This window comes from Falco punctatus (genome assembly GCF_963210335.1).
Source record: "Falco punctatus genome assembly, chromosome: 12".
Taxonomy (NCBI): Eukaryota; Metazoa; Chordata; class Aves; order Falconiformes; family Falconidae; genus Falco; species Falco punctatus.
This window is the reverse complement of record NC_137592.1, coordinates 29,805,098-29,818,821: the sequence shown is the minus strand read 5'-3', so window position 1 is coordinate 29,818,821 and position 13,724 is coordinate 29,805,098. Positions and strand designations below refer to the sequence as shown.

At 43.0% G+C, this 13,724-nt stretch overlaps 2 protein-coding genes across 6 annotated transcripts in view; one reads left to right on the top strand and one right to left on the bottom strand.

The window, feature by feature from the left end:
- Window positions 1–1,659, bottom strand: part of LOC308072247 (ankyrin repeat domain-containing protein 9-like) — a 39,808-nt gene extending 38,149 nt beyond the window's left edge. Inside the window, exon 1 of the mRNA XM_080408851.1 lies at window positions 633–1,659. The gene's annotated coding sequence lies outside the window, so the exon portion shown is untranslated. The remainder of the gene's footprint in view (window positions 1–632) is intronic.
- Window positions 99–12,857, top strand: YPEL5 (yippee like 5). Of its 5 annotated transcripts, XM_080408859.1 has the most exons (8): window positions 99–185; window positions 3,636–3,672; window positions 3,807–3,866; window positions 4,044–4,195; window positions 4,972–5,163; window positions 5,493–5,584; window positions 8,856–9,028; window positions 10,705–12,857. In XM_080408859.1, exons 5-8 carry the CDS (start codon window positions 5,156–5,158, stop codon window positions 10,927–10,929), a joined length of 498 nt encoding a protein of 165 aa, XP_080264985.1. In that variant the 5' UTR covers window positions 99–185; window positions 3,636–3,672; window positions 3,807–3,866; window positions 4,044–4,195; window positions 4,972–5,155; the 3' UTR covers window positions 10,930–12,857. The 5 variants fall into 5 exon arrangements, with proteins under 5 accessions (XP_080264985.1, XP_080264986.1, XP_080264987.1 ...); XM_080408860.1 differs by lacking the exon at window positions 4,972–5,163; XM_080408861.1 differs by lacking the exons at window positions 4,044–4,195; window positions 4,972–5,163.
- The last annotated feature ends 867 nt before the right edge of the window (window positions 12,858–13,724 follow it).

Genomic DNA, 13,724 nt, shown 5'->3' with positions numbered 1-13,724 from the left:
CGGGCGCGGCCCTGAGGTGACCGGGGCTGGGGCGGGCCGTGAGGCGGTGGGGGCGGGGCCTCGGCGGTGCTGATTGACGTGCGGCGGGGCGGGGCCTGGGGGGCGGAGCCGCGCCGGAGCGTCGGGGCTGTGGAGGGCGGGGGGAAGACACAGGGCACGGAGCTGCCGCCGCTCCCCTGCGCCAGGTAACCGGGCGGGGGGGCCGCGTCGCGCCCCGCGCTGTCCAGGGGAGAGCGGGGTGGGCTCGCCGGCGGCTGGGGAGGGAGGTGGCGGCTGCCGCTGCGGGCCGCGGTAGGGTGTCTCTCGGGCCGCAGCGGGGCCTCGGGCGAGCCGTGTCGCTCCAGCCCGGCAGCGCCGAGGGGGGCAGCGGCGGCCCCGCCGCGGCCCAGCGCCGCAACAAAAGCACCGGCCTTTCCCCACCCCGTCCCCTTCCTCCGTCAGCGTCTCCCAGCGCCGCCTAGCCTTCCTGCCCGGCCCTCCGCCCGGGGCCGGCACCCAGCGCACCCTCTCCCCTCCGCGGCCACAACTTCCTCCCGCGGCCCCGCACCGCCGGCTCCCCTCCCGGCCGGGGCGGCGGCAACTTTTCGGCCCGGTTCCTGGGCGGGGGGGGTGGGAGGAACGACGAACCATACCCGGGGGGTGGGGGGTGGGTAGCGCCGTCCGCCGCCACCGCGCAGCCTGGGAATGGGGTGGGTAGCGGCAGGCGGGGGCGGTGGGCAGCTCGGCTGCCCCTCACGGCGGCGGCGGGGCCTCCCGTCAGCTGTTTCCTCCTGTTTGTTGTCAAGTTGCCTGCGGTGCCGGCAGCGCCCGGCGGCGGCGCCGGGGGCCGAGCCGGCGGCGGTTGGCTGCGCGCGCCCCCGTGACGGCGCGCGGCTGGGCCCGCCCCCGCGCGCGGCTTTGTGTGGAGCGGCGGGGGCAGCGGGCGCAGAGCGCACGCGTGGGCTGCGCGCGGGGATCGCCGCCCCCCCCCCCCCCCCCCCCCCCCCCCGCCCGCCTGCCGCAGCACCGGGTCCGCGGCGCCCCCGGCCGGGGGTTACGCGGGGGGCGGCCCGCCCCGGGACAGCGGCCGTGCCGCACGGGGGGCAGCGGCGCGGCTTGACGCGTCCCTCCTTCCCCCCCCCGCCCCCCGTTAGCCAGGTGCTCCTCGGCCGCCGCGCCGCTCCTACGAGACTTGCTCGTCGCCGAAGCAGCCCCGAGTAAACCCGGTGTCCCGGCCCGCCCGGTGCCGCTCCCGGGACGCCGGCGGTCGGGGATGGGGTGTTCGGGCTGCCTCAGCAATGAGCCAGCGTTGCCTGTCACCGCTGCGCGTGGGGTTTGCCCGTGAACGGTATGGATGGATTCCCGGGGAACCGGGATACGTTGCCAGAGCTTTTTTTTTTTTTTTTTTTTTTCTCTGGAAGAGGTTCTAGGCAGAGCAAAAGGCACGCAAGGGCTCCTCTGCCTGCTCTGCTCCTTCGCTACTTGCTGTGCAGGCCTCCTGTGCAAGCAGCCACAGAGCAGATTAATCCACCGTGCTTATTTAATCCAGGCTGTGTCTTGGACCCATCTAGAATTTAATAAATGATTTTCCTTTGTTTCAACAATAAACGCGGTGTTAGGGTTAGGTTGAAGGAGTGACAACGCGCATAGCAAGTCTCTCTCTCTCTCTCTCTCTCTCTCTCTCTCAGCCCAGGGCATGGCTCTTGGCAAAGTGGTAGGTGTTGCAGAGCAACTCTGGATGTCAACAACCAGTAGCAATGGATTAACCATTAGCGTAACTCGGGTTTGTGACTGATGGCAGAAAGAAACTTGCACCACGGTTGTAAAGATTCCCTCCTGCCGCTGGTTCAGCTATATCGCTATATATATGTCACAGCTATATATAATCTTCTTATGTATAGGCTCATTTTAGCTTGCCCAATTCAAGTAACGTTTGTGACAAACAAAACTGTCCATTTTTAAGTGCTACTCTTTGACGTTAGTCTTCAGAATTACTATTTGGAGTCTTCTGTCATCTGCTACTTTCACTTCCGTAGCTGTGGAAGTACTTAACTTACAGAATTGTTTATATATAGATTATCATAACAATGATGAGAAGGTTTCAGCTGTGGCTGCCGAGTGTGTGAGGACCAAAGAAATAGCACCTCAAAGCCCAGTCGAGAAGATGACAAGAACAGATGAGATTTGATACATGTCATCTGACAGACTGAGAGTTGTGCACACATGTGCATATATATATATATATGTATATATATGTATATATATGTATATTTAGCATTCCCTCTGCTGGTAGTCATGACAAGCTTGAAGTAGTGTTGGCCAAGTTAGGTCATTGGTTCATGTTTGTTTACTATCATTTGACCTATGTTGAAATCTTGAGTTGCTTGGCTCTTGCTGAAATACGTAATACCTTTAAGCAAGATTTAACTTTAAAATAACTTGTTAAATGTATAGAGGAAATGCCTGTACGCTGTGGATGTTTGCTAGCGAGGCGCCCTTTAATTTTGGAGCCATTACCTACATTTCAGTGTCCTAGTTAATACAAAAAATTCTTGGCAAGATGCGCTAAGCATATTAGCACCCTTTCTGTCAGTTGGATGTAGTTGGTATGGAAGTTTCGATGATCATTGACTTTTCACCACTTCTTTAAAGTTTGTTTATTTGGTTTTGTTTGATTTTGTAATGACTCATGAAATCGGGAGTGTTTTCAGGTAAAGATTTGTATCACTTCAGCACTGAAATGAATGAAAACAGAAAATCTGAATCAGTTTAGCTTTCTGAAAGTTGCAGAATGGATTAAAAGGCAAAAGTTGTCTTAGCTGCCTAATTAGTGTAAGAATACATTTATTACAAAACCAGGAAATGCAGCTTTCTTAAAAACAATTGAGGAATTAAGAATTAAGGAATTTATTCTCTTAGGGAAGAGAAAGGGGGAGACAGGAAGGGAAGGGAGAAAAACAGGGAGACAGGAACAGCTGCTGCTTTCGAACTCTTTGTGTAGTAGCAGGAAAGAAAATCAATCTGAGTCTGTTACCATTTGTAAACTAATACTTTTATATGTTATCTAGCAAGAGTATTGTGAGGGTGTAAGTTACTGTGTGGGAGATGCTGAGATATGGGGGCTATACTGGAAACAAGCACCCGTCTGTATGGCTCTGCTCTCTGGAAACTTGAAACAAACTACTCTGTATTAGTTTTTGCACTATAATGTTATGTTAATGTATTTAAATACCGCTATCCCAATGTGAAACTTTGGCCTTACCTGGAGAAAAAAGCCAGTTTACAACAGAAAATTATACTACTGTAACTTGCACAAACGTAGTTTCATCCTGCGAGGCGCTGCCTGTTCTAGGCGGGTGCTTTGCACTGCATCTGGGCACAGCTGTCATTACTTTGCCAAAGCCTCTTCAGTCATTTGATTGCATTAACTTCCTTGTACAGTTTGCTGCAGTAGCTGGATGGTTCTAATGAGCATAGGATACAGTTCCAGTTCATTTTCTTACTTCCCATTTGGCTACGTGTGGTGCTTTCTGATAACACATTCTGCACGTAGGCAGAGGCCAGAGGCTGCGCCCTGCTTACTTCAACAGTGGCAGAAGTCAGTGGCGGATGGTTGAATCTCAGACCTAAGAGACTGACCGCATGTGTATTTTCAGATCCACCCCTACTTGTGAGCAGCAGAAACCTGGGAAGGTAAGGCACAAGTTTTGGTTTGGGGTGTTTTGTTTGGGGTTTTTTTTTTTCCTTACCCTGTGATTCTTTAATGTGTGGTCTTGTGTAGTTGTGCTAAGTATTCTTTTTCCTCTTTTGTCCATCTCTGAGAATAGAAGAGGAAGCTTAAGCCCGGTTCCTGAAATGTGAAAATGAAGTTTAAGCCTGGTTCCAGAGTAAGTACATCTTGAGAATATTCTACTGTGCCTAAAGGAATGCACAGCCCTTTTGCAAGGGGGAGAGAGTGCTTGCTGGCTCACCATACAAAGAAAAATGGTTTTAGTTGGTGAAATGGCAAAAGGGAGGCTGTCATAGTTTTTTATCCTTTAACTAGCAGCTGTTTTCTGTTGTAGATCTGAGATGCAGTAGATGGTGCTGAAGCAACACTGAGGCTCCTGAAATATCCACAGTCCAGTGTGTATATAGAAAGTGCCTGCTGGCTCTCCCAAATGTTGACGGTCCTGTGTCTTCAAGAGATGCATTCTGGGACAAGAAAACACTGACTGTTAGTTTTAAAAATGTTAATAAATAATTCTTTGTGTTACTTTTTTGTTCTTTATTGCTTGTGAAGGTAGGCAGATGAGGTAGCACAAATAGCAGCCAAGTAGTGATGCAGGTGGTTTCAGCTCTGTGTGCAGACAGTGGTTAAATTTAAGCTGTTGAATGTCAGCTCTTTGACAACTGTTGCTCAGTGTTGCCAAGATCAACACTGAAAGACAGGTGGAAGTTTGGGAGCGCACAGCCCAAGGAATACACCTTGTAGCACACAGCCAGAGTGCTTGTGTTTCTTGTCAGTCCGTGCACTTGCTGGCAGGAGCGTGCAGGCAGGCAGGAAATGTTTCACAGTATGACTAAGAGGTTGTATCGAGGTTTGTGCTGTAAAAATAATGCACTGCCAGAAGCCTGACTAGCTAGGTAATATGAGCTGTCGTTGATTGTTCTGGTAAAGGTCCTCTCAAGAATGCAGGCTGATGGTGGTGGTCAGGGTGTCGACTAATGACACGGTAGCAGCATCTCTCAGTTCATAAAAGGTACCTGTCTCTTTGAACTGCGTAGATTTGACAAGTGGTAGGTACTTTATATCCCATTAGTGAAAGCAAATAAGTCTGCCTTTGTTTACATTGGAGACATTAATTTAACATTACAACTTGTGTTTGCTAAGTTGCATGGGGGCAGGAGTGCGAGGACTTCACCACTGACACATATCCAACAAAGTATGCTGAGCTGACTTTAAAGATGAAGTCATGGGCCAGAAAAAAAAAATCTCTGTTCTTCCCTCAGCATTTGGTTTTTTGAATAACCAAGATCCCCTTGTCTGCTCCTTCTGAGAAATCTGCTTGTAGCGTGATGGAGTTGGTGCGATACAGTAGCATCGCTTTCTGGGGTTCTGAATTGCAGTAGGGAGCTTGGCTGGCTCTCTGAACTGGTGGAAGTTACTTTCACTGTTTTTAGGTGTGGAGAGTGGATGAATGGGTAAGTGCATTCTCCTCCCCATAACTGGAGGATCTTAAGCTTTAGAAATGCTGTAATGTTTCACAATTCTTTGGGCTCTTGTAATTTAAGAGAACTCTCCCACTGCCTGTAAAAGCTGCTTATAAGAGGCTTTTGTTCCGAACTTTTCCGTATGTGTGAACATAGATGCCCACACCTTTTACACGGGAGGTGAAAACTACAGGGGACAAAAATACACCATTGTCTTGGGTGACTTGTATATATACACCACTTTAGTACATAAGGGATGTGAGCCTGAGAGCAATGGAAAATTGCTTTCCCTTGTTCTGTTGTGCTTCTGTTTTTTCCAGTGTACAAGGAGTATATCCTGCAGGATTCAGGATCCTTACAAAAGGAGAAAAACAGTCTTTATCCATACAGCAGTACCTTCTGAAATGGTCTTGTAAGTGAATACTATGTTTTTAGTCTGGGGGCGTGGGGGGGGGGGGGGGGGGGGGAAGGGAGGGGAGAGTGTGAAATGATTCCAAGTTGAGACTAACTTCTCTACCTTATATGAGGGGGGAAAAAGTGAAAGTTCCTTGTTAGTTTATTTAGAAAGTTCATGATCGAATGTGACCTTTGAAAGCTGCCTTACCAGCATTTTGTAACTTTTTTCCTACTTTTCACTGTTGTGAGCAGTAATATAAAGACCGATGTAACGTGACTAGTTTTATAGCACTTCAGCTGGTCCCTTACAGATCCATTGAAATCCCGTAGCAGTCAAAACTGAGGGCTAATGGTAGGTGTAGGCTGCTGGCTTGACTGAACTCTTACCAGGGGGTAATTAAGTGTAGAGGTTATTTTAAATGTTAGACGTTCTAGTAGGATTACATTATTTTAACAGTTTCTTTTTTAAAAAAATACTCAAAATCTAGACTGTTCTGTTATGATGCAGATTGCAGAATTTAATTTTCTAAATTTTTAAATGTGTATTTATTTATTTCAAGAATACATGTTTTCTTATGTACTGTCTTCTGAAGAAAATTGTTCTGGTACTGGTTGGTTTATTAGATTCTGCTGTAACTGTAGGCTGAGTTCTTACAGCCTTGTGCTACCATCACATGAATCCCACTTTGTCTTTCTGTTGGGACCCAAGTCTTACTGGAAGCTTCTTTCTCATTTAGATACTTGATGAGGTTACTTTCAGCTTTTTGGGGTGATACAAATGAAGATTTTAGGCCTCCTATTACTAGGCAGGTTTTTCAGCCTTAAGTCTTTGAACATATTTGTTTATACATTTATTTTAATGCCTAGTGTCTTCAGGTCTCAACGCTTCAGCCCATGCATAATGCTGTATCTGGGAGTAATACGTTTGTATGTTGCTTTGACTTGTAACTTGCTTGTAAGAATTACACTGGCGCTCTCTTCTGAAGTAGTTAAATTTTGGATTTAGTGACTTTGGGTCACTGCTTTTCTGGGTGCAGCTTAGTGTTTGTCTTGTTCTTTTTGAGAGAGGGGGATGTTTTTGGATTTGTTTTATGTTGGCTTCTAAAAATACTGACAGGGCGAGCACTGTGTTTACCCTGAAGGAAATATCTCTTTGTATGTTGAGTCCACATCTACAATAATTTATAATCGGTTAATTGTTCTTAATCCACAATACAATCAACACAAAAATAACTTCATCCAAAATTAGGAAGGATGGCACATGGAGCTAGGCCAAGCGCCTTATGGGCCGATCTCTCACAATTACTTTTATTGCTTGTATTTGTGGTTTCTTCTGGTTGGAAACTTTGACTGATACTTGTTTATTGACAGTTATTGTCTGTTGATTTTCCTTCATGCTGCCACTGCGCACATTTTATTTTTTTTTTCTTTTGCCCTTGCTTACTAGGAAAGATAAAGGCATATTAGAAAGGTGTAATGCTGAGAGGAATTGAAGGGGATCCTGTATTTTGAGTGGAGTCACACCCCTACACTCAGCAAAATCTTTTAAATATTTTTGTCAAACTCAAGACCTGCTTTATTTATCCTGTCAAGAGGAGAGATGGGTATTATATCACCTTTAAAGGGAAGAGTCATTCCATTGCTTTGAATTTTTATGTATCCTTCAGATGGGATACAGAAGACTCAGTGATATGAAAAATCTGAATGTAAGGAACTTGTGCTAAAATCAGTCTGTTCAATATGAGGAGCCCTTTTTATTGCCACACATTGTAAGAAAATAAAGTAGTGAAATAAAGCAATTAAAAAAATGTCAGTGACTTACGATTTTTACACTTAAAAATGGTATTTGAGATTTTTTGTATGCAGGTGCATGTTTTTATTCCATTTGCTTTGTGCATGTCAGAGTAAGCTTTAAGAAACTGATCCCCTAAAACTTGAAATGGGTTTAATTTAGGTATTTGCACTTCTTAAAGGCATTTGGCAGAATAATCAACTTGATGAGCACAAAATTTGATTAATTTCTCTGTGAACAGCACACTGTCTCCTGCTCTGAAAATTAAAACCCACACAACTTTAATATTGCATGTGTCTGATTTACTTTGCTGTGCATGACAAAAGCAGAGAAGACAAAAACTCTTTTCTGATTCCACATCTGAAGCATAAATGGAGGTATATTTAACTTGTTTGACTATCGATGTGTAGTCATAAAACTTCTGTAGTTGAAATAGAAATAACATAATCATTTAATTCATTTGTCATGTTATCTCATCCTTCGTGATTTAAGTTTTCAGCTCTCTGATATGTTCTGTGCCTACTCGCTAGTTAACTTTGAGTAATTTATGTTAGTTGATATAAAGTTGGTGAGATACTTTAGTTTTTCCAAGCAGTGAAGAGCTTTATTTATGAGGTAATGTAGATCTACTGCTATAAACTTTTTAAGCTATTGTACTGCTCATTGAAGTTTCTCAGCTATTTTAGTGATGATGCTTTGGAAATAGCTTGGGTAAATGACACAGCATTTTGTATTTAGATTAGACAGCTTTAAATGTTTGTATATAAAACTATGTGGTGTAAAGAATGGGTGGGTTTTTTTATTATGTGAAATAGCATCCAAACATTTCCTATGTTGTTATGTGTATGAAACCAGTAAGTGTTAAGTCAAATCCAGTAGCCCCATCTGCTGTACTAGAAGGCTAAGGCATCCTGGACAGTGGTGGTGTGTGGTTGCATGTCATAAATTGTGCAGTGCAAAGCTTCAAGGAAGTGACAAAATAGTATTTTTTTAAAAAGGGGTGGGTGGGGGGTGACTTGGGGAATATTAAGCTATAATTGTGTTGGTGACTCGACATGCCCCATTTCCCAGTGCTGACTGAGATGAGTGAGTAGTCAGGAACAAATGGGAATGGCGATTCAGTATTTATTAAAGAGGAAAAGAAAATAGAAAGGAAGTGGAAGCTTTTAAGTTTAAGAACTGTAGGGTCCAGTAGTGGTCTGCAAGTATCTGAACTGTGTTTTAAAGGTTTCAGGTCATGTTCTGCTCATTTAACATAACTACTTAGTATCTATGTGTGTCATCTTATTGGTAAGATGGTCACTTTGGGAAAGAACTTGATGAGAAAGTCTGAATGCAGTCTAAGTTCATCTGTGAAAGAAAGAACCTCTGCAATCATTAGCTGAACTAGTTTGAAGAATGTTCTGCCATATATATGGGGTGTTTGGGGCTTTATTTTTTTGGCTGCAGTGGTGTGGTTTTTTGACATGTACATGACCTTTCTTTTTGCTTTCAGGTCTTGAGTATAAACTTAAGGAAGTTCTAAAAATGGGAAGAATTTTTCTGGATCATATTGGTGGCACTCGCCTGTTTTCCTGTGCAAACTGCGACACCATTCTGACCAACCGCTCTGAGCTCATCTCCACTCGTTTTACAGGGGCCACAGGGAGAGCATTTCTTTTTAACAAGGTTGGTATGAAGCTGAGGAGGAACTACTATTTGCTTTAGAAAAAGGAGTTTGTGGGTTATGAATCTGTTGTCAAAACTAAAAAAACTTCTTGGCTGAAGTGTTGTGTGATCACTATTCTAACTTTTTTTAATTTTTATTTTGTTCTGTTCAGCAGTCTTTGAAGTCAAATTGGGCATTTGCTATTGATGGCAAGCCATCTAAATTAGTTTATCTGTGATACTGGAAGACCGTATAGGGGATTGTGTATATAGAGGCGTCGTGCCAAAATGCATCAAGTTTTAACTTTGGCAACTTCTGTAATATAAGCCTCAAATTCACTGTGAGATTATCTTTTGTCTATCAAAGAGTTTCAAAGGCATTTGCATTTTTACTCAGTTAAAAAAGAAGTCTGGATAGTATTCTGTTGAATTTCTAAAATGCATTTAAGGTAACAGTTTGGCAGCCTTAGGTGGCCACAATCTCTTTTACAGGCAATAATACTTTGGTTTACCTTAATATTTTTTTTAAATTGATCAAATTCAACAGACTGAAATATGGAAATCATAACTCTGAGTGAATTATAGCATTATTTATTAACCCTTCCATATAGACTTGTCTGTTAGACTCATTGTAAGAAAACAAAGCAAAATAGCTGTTTTTTTTCAAAGTTCTTGGTTCTGTAATCATTGGTGTGTGTTGGTTTGGGTTTGTTCTTGGAAGCCGTTTGGCCAGTGGCAGAGTTGACAGAGGCATCAATAATGTCTTCACTTAACTATGCTTGGCCTTGGGATTTCTGGTGTGCTGAATCCTGGCACTGGTATTTATATGTAAGTGTTAGATTGCATAGCTGTAAAAGAGCTGTGTGTCTGATTTCTTTCTCATCCAATAAGCACTGGATCCTGGGGCTCAAATTTTTCTGGTGTTAAATAGTGGGGTTTAATCATGGAAGTTTGATTTTTTTACATTTCTGCAGTCAGGAGCCTTGCATCTAAAGCAGAGCAAGCACAGTCAGGTGGAAAGCTGAGGAAGCAGTGCAGTCCCAACTTTTAGAATCCTACTGCATATTAGCAGTTTGGATATAGTTCCGACATCAACTTTTCAACAGATTATACGTCCTGGCTCTGTGGTGTTGCTGCCTAAACAAGTTAAAAGTACATTCTAAGCTGCCGAGATAGCATACAAAAAAGGGTGCGTGTTTAATGCCTACATTCTCAGCCACTGAGCCTTGTTTTCTCTTAGATGATTATTTCAAAAGCCCCTCAAGATTTTTTAAGAAATACCTCTTAATGTTTTGGTTCTGATTTCTGGGAACAAGTGATCACATCAGTTGCTAGAAATGGGTTACATGTATTAGAAGTGGATTAACGTAGATTACTTTACAAGCTATTCACCAGGAACTTCTAACCCCAGGTTGAACATAGTACTCTGCACTCTCGTATGTCTTGTGATAGCATTTCATGTCATTCACTTAAACACTGAGGGTTATACATCCCCATGAAGCATATATTTAAAATGTTACCTTCTAAAGCAGGAGATTTTCAAGGGCTATTGACTTACTACGTTGCAGTTTTTGGTTCACGTGCAACGCCACAGGTTCCTTACTTTGAAAATGTTGATAGTCGTGCACATTGTTACTGGGTTTTGCTCTAGGCAGACTAATCCTTTCTCTTCCCCGTCCCCTGTATATTTGTATCAGGTGGTAAATCTGCAGTACAGCGAAGTGCAGGATCGGGTCATGCTCACTGGCCGCCACATGGTGCGAGACGTGAGCTGCAAGAACTGCAACAGCAAACTCGGTTGGATCTATGAATTTGCCACCGAAGACAGCCAGCGCTACAAGGAAGGCCGTGTTATCCTGGAAAGAGCGTTGGTCCGAGAGAGCGAAGGATTCGAGGAGCATGTTCCATCCGACAATTCCTGAAGAGACTTGAGTCTCTTCTCAGGTTTTCTCCAGTTGAAACTCAAAAATAATAAAATCAACAAAAAAAATCTGCTTACATACACTGTCACCTTAGCATCAGAGTCGGATTTATGGACTACAGAGTGGGAAAGATTGTGAGAGTATTTCAGATGGAACCTGCCTTTCTTTATTCCTTTTATATTTTACTTTCCCTCCAGCAGCTGTTTGTAGAATGTTGTGCAGATGCTGTAACTTTTTCTCTCTTGCATTTACATCTGTTAGGTATGAGGTTGTATCTACAGATACAGTGGGCTAAAAGGAAAATATTTGGGGGATTTGTCTTTTGTTAGAGAGAAATTCAATGAGGTTTTTTTTTTAGTTTGCACAAACTGATGTCATAAAGTTATTTTAAAACTACAGATGTTTTTTAAAAAGTATATTCCAATTTTGGGCTTAAGTTTTTAGTTAGGTGTTTCTTGGTTGTTGGTTTTTTTACCCAGTCTTTTCACCTGATTTGCTAGCTAAAGTAAAGAGATCCGAATTTGTGCTGAGTGCTAAAGGTTCAGTGTTGGTACAGCTTGGGCTGGCCCTTGTGCCATATTCTTGTTGAGGTTGATTGGTAGCACAGAGCTCATTATTTCTTGTCATTCTTGACCCAAAGATGTCACCATTCCTTGTTTATTTGTGAAGTCCCATTCACCATGTAAACTGGTGTTGATTGGAAACTATTCTTGAAATAGGGCAAAACTGCTTGGCTTTTTTTAACTTTAACTGATGTAACTTATAAGCATAGTAATAATATAAAATAATAGTTGTCTGTTTAGTCTTGCGTTGCTTACAGATCAAGCTGTGTTTGTAATGATAGGGATCCACTGAGAAACTACTGTTTCAGTAGTAATTTTTTTCATTTCTCTACTAATCTTATTAAATAGACAGGGAATTGCAAATCTTAAATCTTCAAGTAGCTTTCTTTAAACCCAGAACTTCCTATGTTAAACACAGCTGCTGTGTAAAAAGAAGACTGCCAGCATGTTTGTTCATGCCTGGAGTTATGCAATCTGCATCTCTCGAAGATTTAACTTAAACAGCTTGTTTTCAAATGCTGCTTCTGGTGTTGAAACCTTTATCTTTCAACTTTGTTGAACCTTTTCATTGTGATGTTATGTTTTTATCTTTCTGGGCAGCAGTACATGTCAGCCTAGTAGTAACTAGTAACTTGGATTCCTGCTTTCTTCTTGTAGAGGTCAGCTCTGTTTAAAACAGTGATCTTGCTTGCCTTTTTAGCAAGAATGCTCTTTGTTAACTTAACTGTTAACTTAACTCAAGGGTGCCCAAACACTTTCATTGTGTCTTAAGCCATAAGTTGAGCTGTTAAGGGCTGAAATTTATTTGAATGTTAGATATGTATGATTCCTTATCAAAGATACAGGTATATATATTTTTTTCTTATTGGATAAATTGTGGCCAAGGTGAATTAAGTTACCCACAGACATAGAAGAGGGGAAGAAACCCCACCCAACCAAACAAATCTGGGCACTGACCTTGCAGAATTAGCTTTTTCACTAGCCATGGCTCCATATCTGAAACTAAACTGTGGAGGGTGGCTATGCAGAGTATTTTTCTTAGTTTGTTTGGTTGCCAAGTGGCAATTTGGAAACCCCTGACTTCAATGTACTGCCTATTTCATGTTAAAGTAGCTTTATTATAGAATTGTCACATAGAAAGAAAACAGAGTAGATCACATACCAGAGCTGTGCTTGAATCAAGCTGCTTAAACAATAGTGTACTTGTGCCTCAAATGAATCAGTTTTTGCACTGAGTACAGTAGTACCCCGTTATCTTGTACTCCTGTCCTTCACAGACCCTAAAAGCCCCGTTAGCATGGTTCTCTGCAGTAGTTTTCTTGTACTTCTGACATTACAGTACAATAAAGTATGTTTTGTCCTGAATTGATTACTTGCTGGGTTTTTTTCAGTAACTTTCCTGTGGTCTGTCAACTGAATGACATAAGCTGCCTTGCCTTCCCTACATTGAGTAAATAATTGTGTTTCTACAGCAAAGTGACAAGTTATTGATGAGCATCTCTCTCTGAATAGATGGCAGAAGAGTGTACTGTTGATTTGGGAGGGTGCTAGCTAAATCTTTGTGCATACCACTTGGATACTTGAAAGCCTTCAATTTACTGCTGTTAAAGAGAAAATTTAACCAGGTCGTTGCTCATTTAATGGCATTCAGGGTGCCAAAGGTCTTTCCCTGTCTTTGAAAAGACCGCAAGCTAAGCAAAACTGCAGCTTCTGCAAGAAATCTGAAGGTTTGGCTTCTGAAATGGCTTGGGAATTGATTAATTGGGAGTTTGTATATCTGGAATTCTGTGACCTTTTTTCTGTGCATGCAAGTGTTGGGGAGAAGCCTTCAGCTAGCAGCTGGTCAGCTTCGTAAGGTTAAGAACCGAGGTGAAGGGATAATTACATTGATGTGTAATGTGTGTGGTGTAATAGAGCCTGAGGGGCTTAATCTATATAATAAGACCTCTTCATTTTGGTGGAATGTTAGACTGTGAGATGTTAAAAATTACTTTCCCCAAAGTCTATGATTTGAAAAACACTGTCGAGGTGGATTCATTAAAAGCCTCTGAGACTTCAGCAAGTCCACTGCAGCTTTAAAACAGTAGGGTTTGGATTGCTCTTTCAGCCCACATGCTGTTCCCTTCTGTATCGCCTTGATGGCTCTGTAGGAGAGTTTAGCCTCATAAATTCGACTGCTCGTCCTTCAGAGGCTTCGTGTGCTAACACAGATAACTTATCTGTCGGGAGCAA

What these genes read in the sequence shown, in the direction of transcription:
- YPEL5 (XM_080408859.1), top strand. An exon ending in GTACCTTCTGAAATGGTCTT is followed by an intron (nt 5,585 to 8,855) that starts GTAAGTGAATAC and finishes TTTTGCTTTCAG; the next exon opens with GTCTTGAGTATAAACTTAAG. An exon ending in GAGCATTTCTTTTTAACAAG is followed by an intron (nt 9,029 to 10,704) that starts GTTGGTATGAAG and finishes TATTTGTATCAG; the next exon opens with GTGGTAAATCTGCAGTACAG.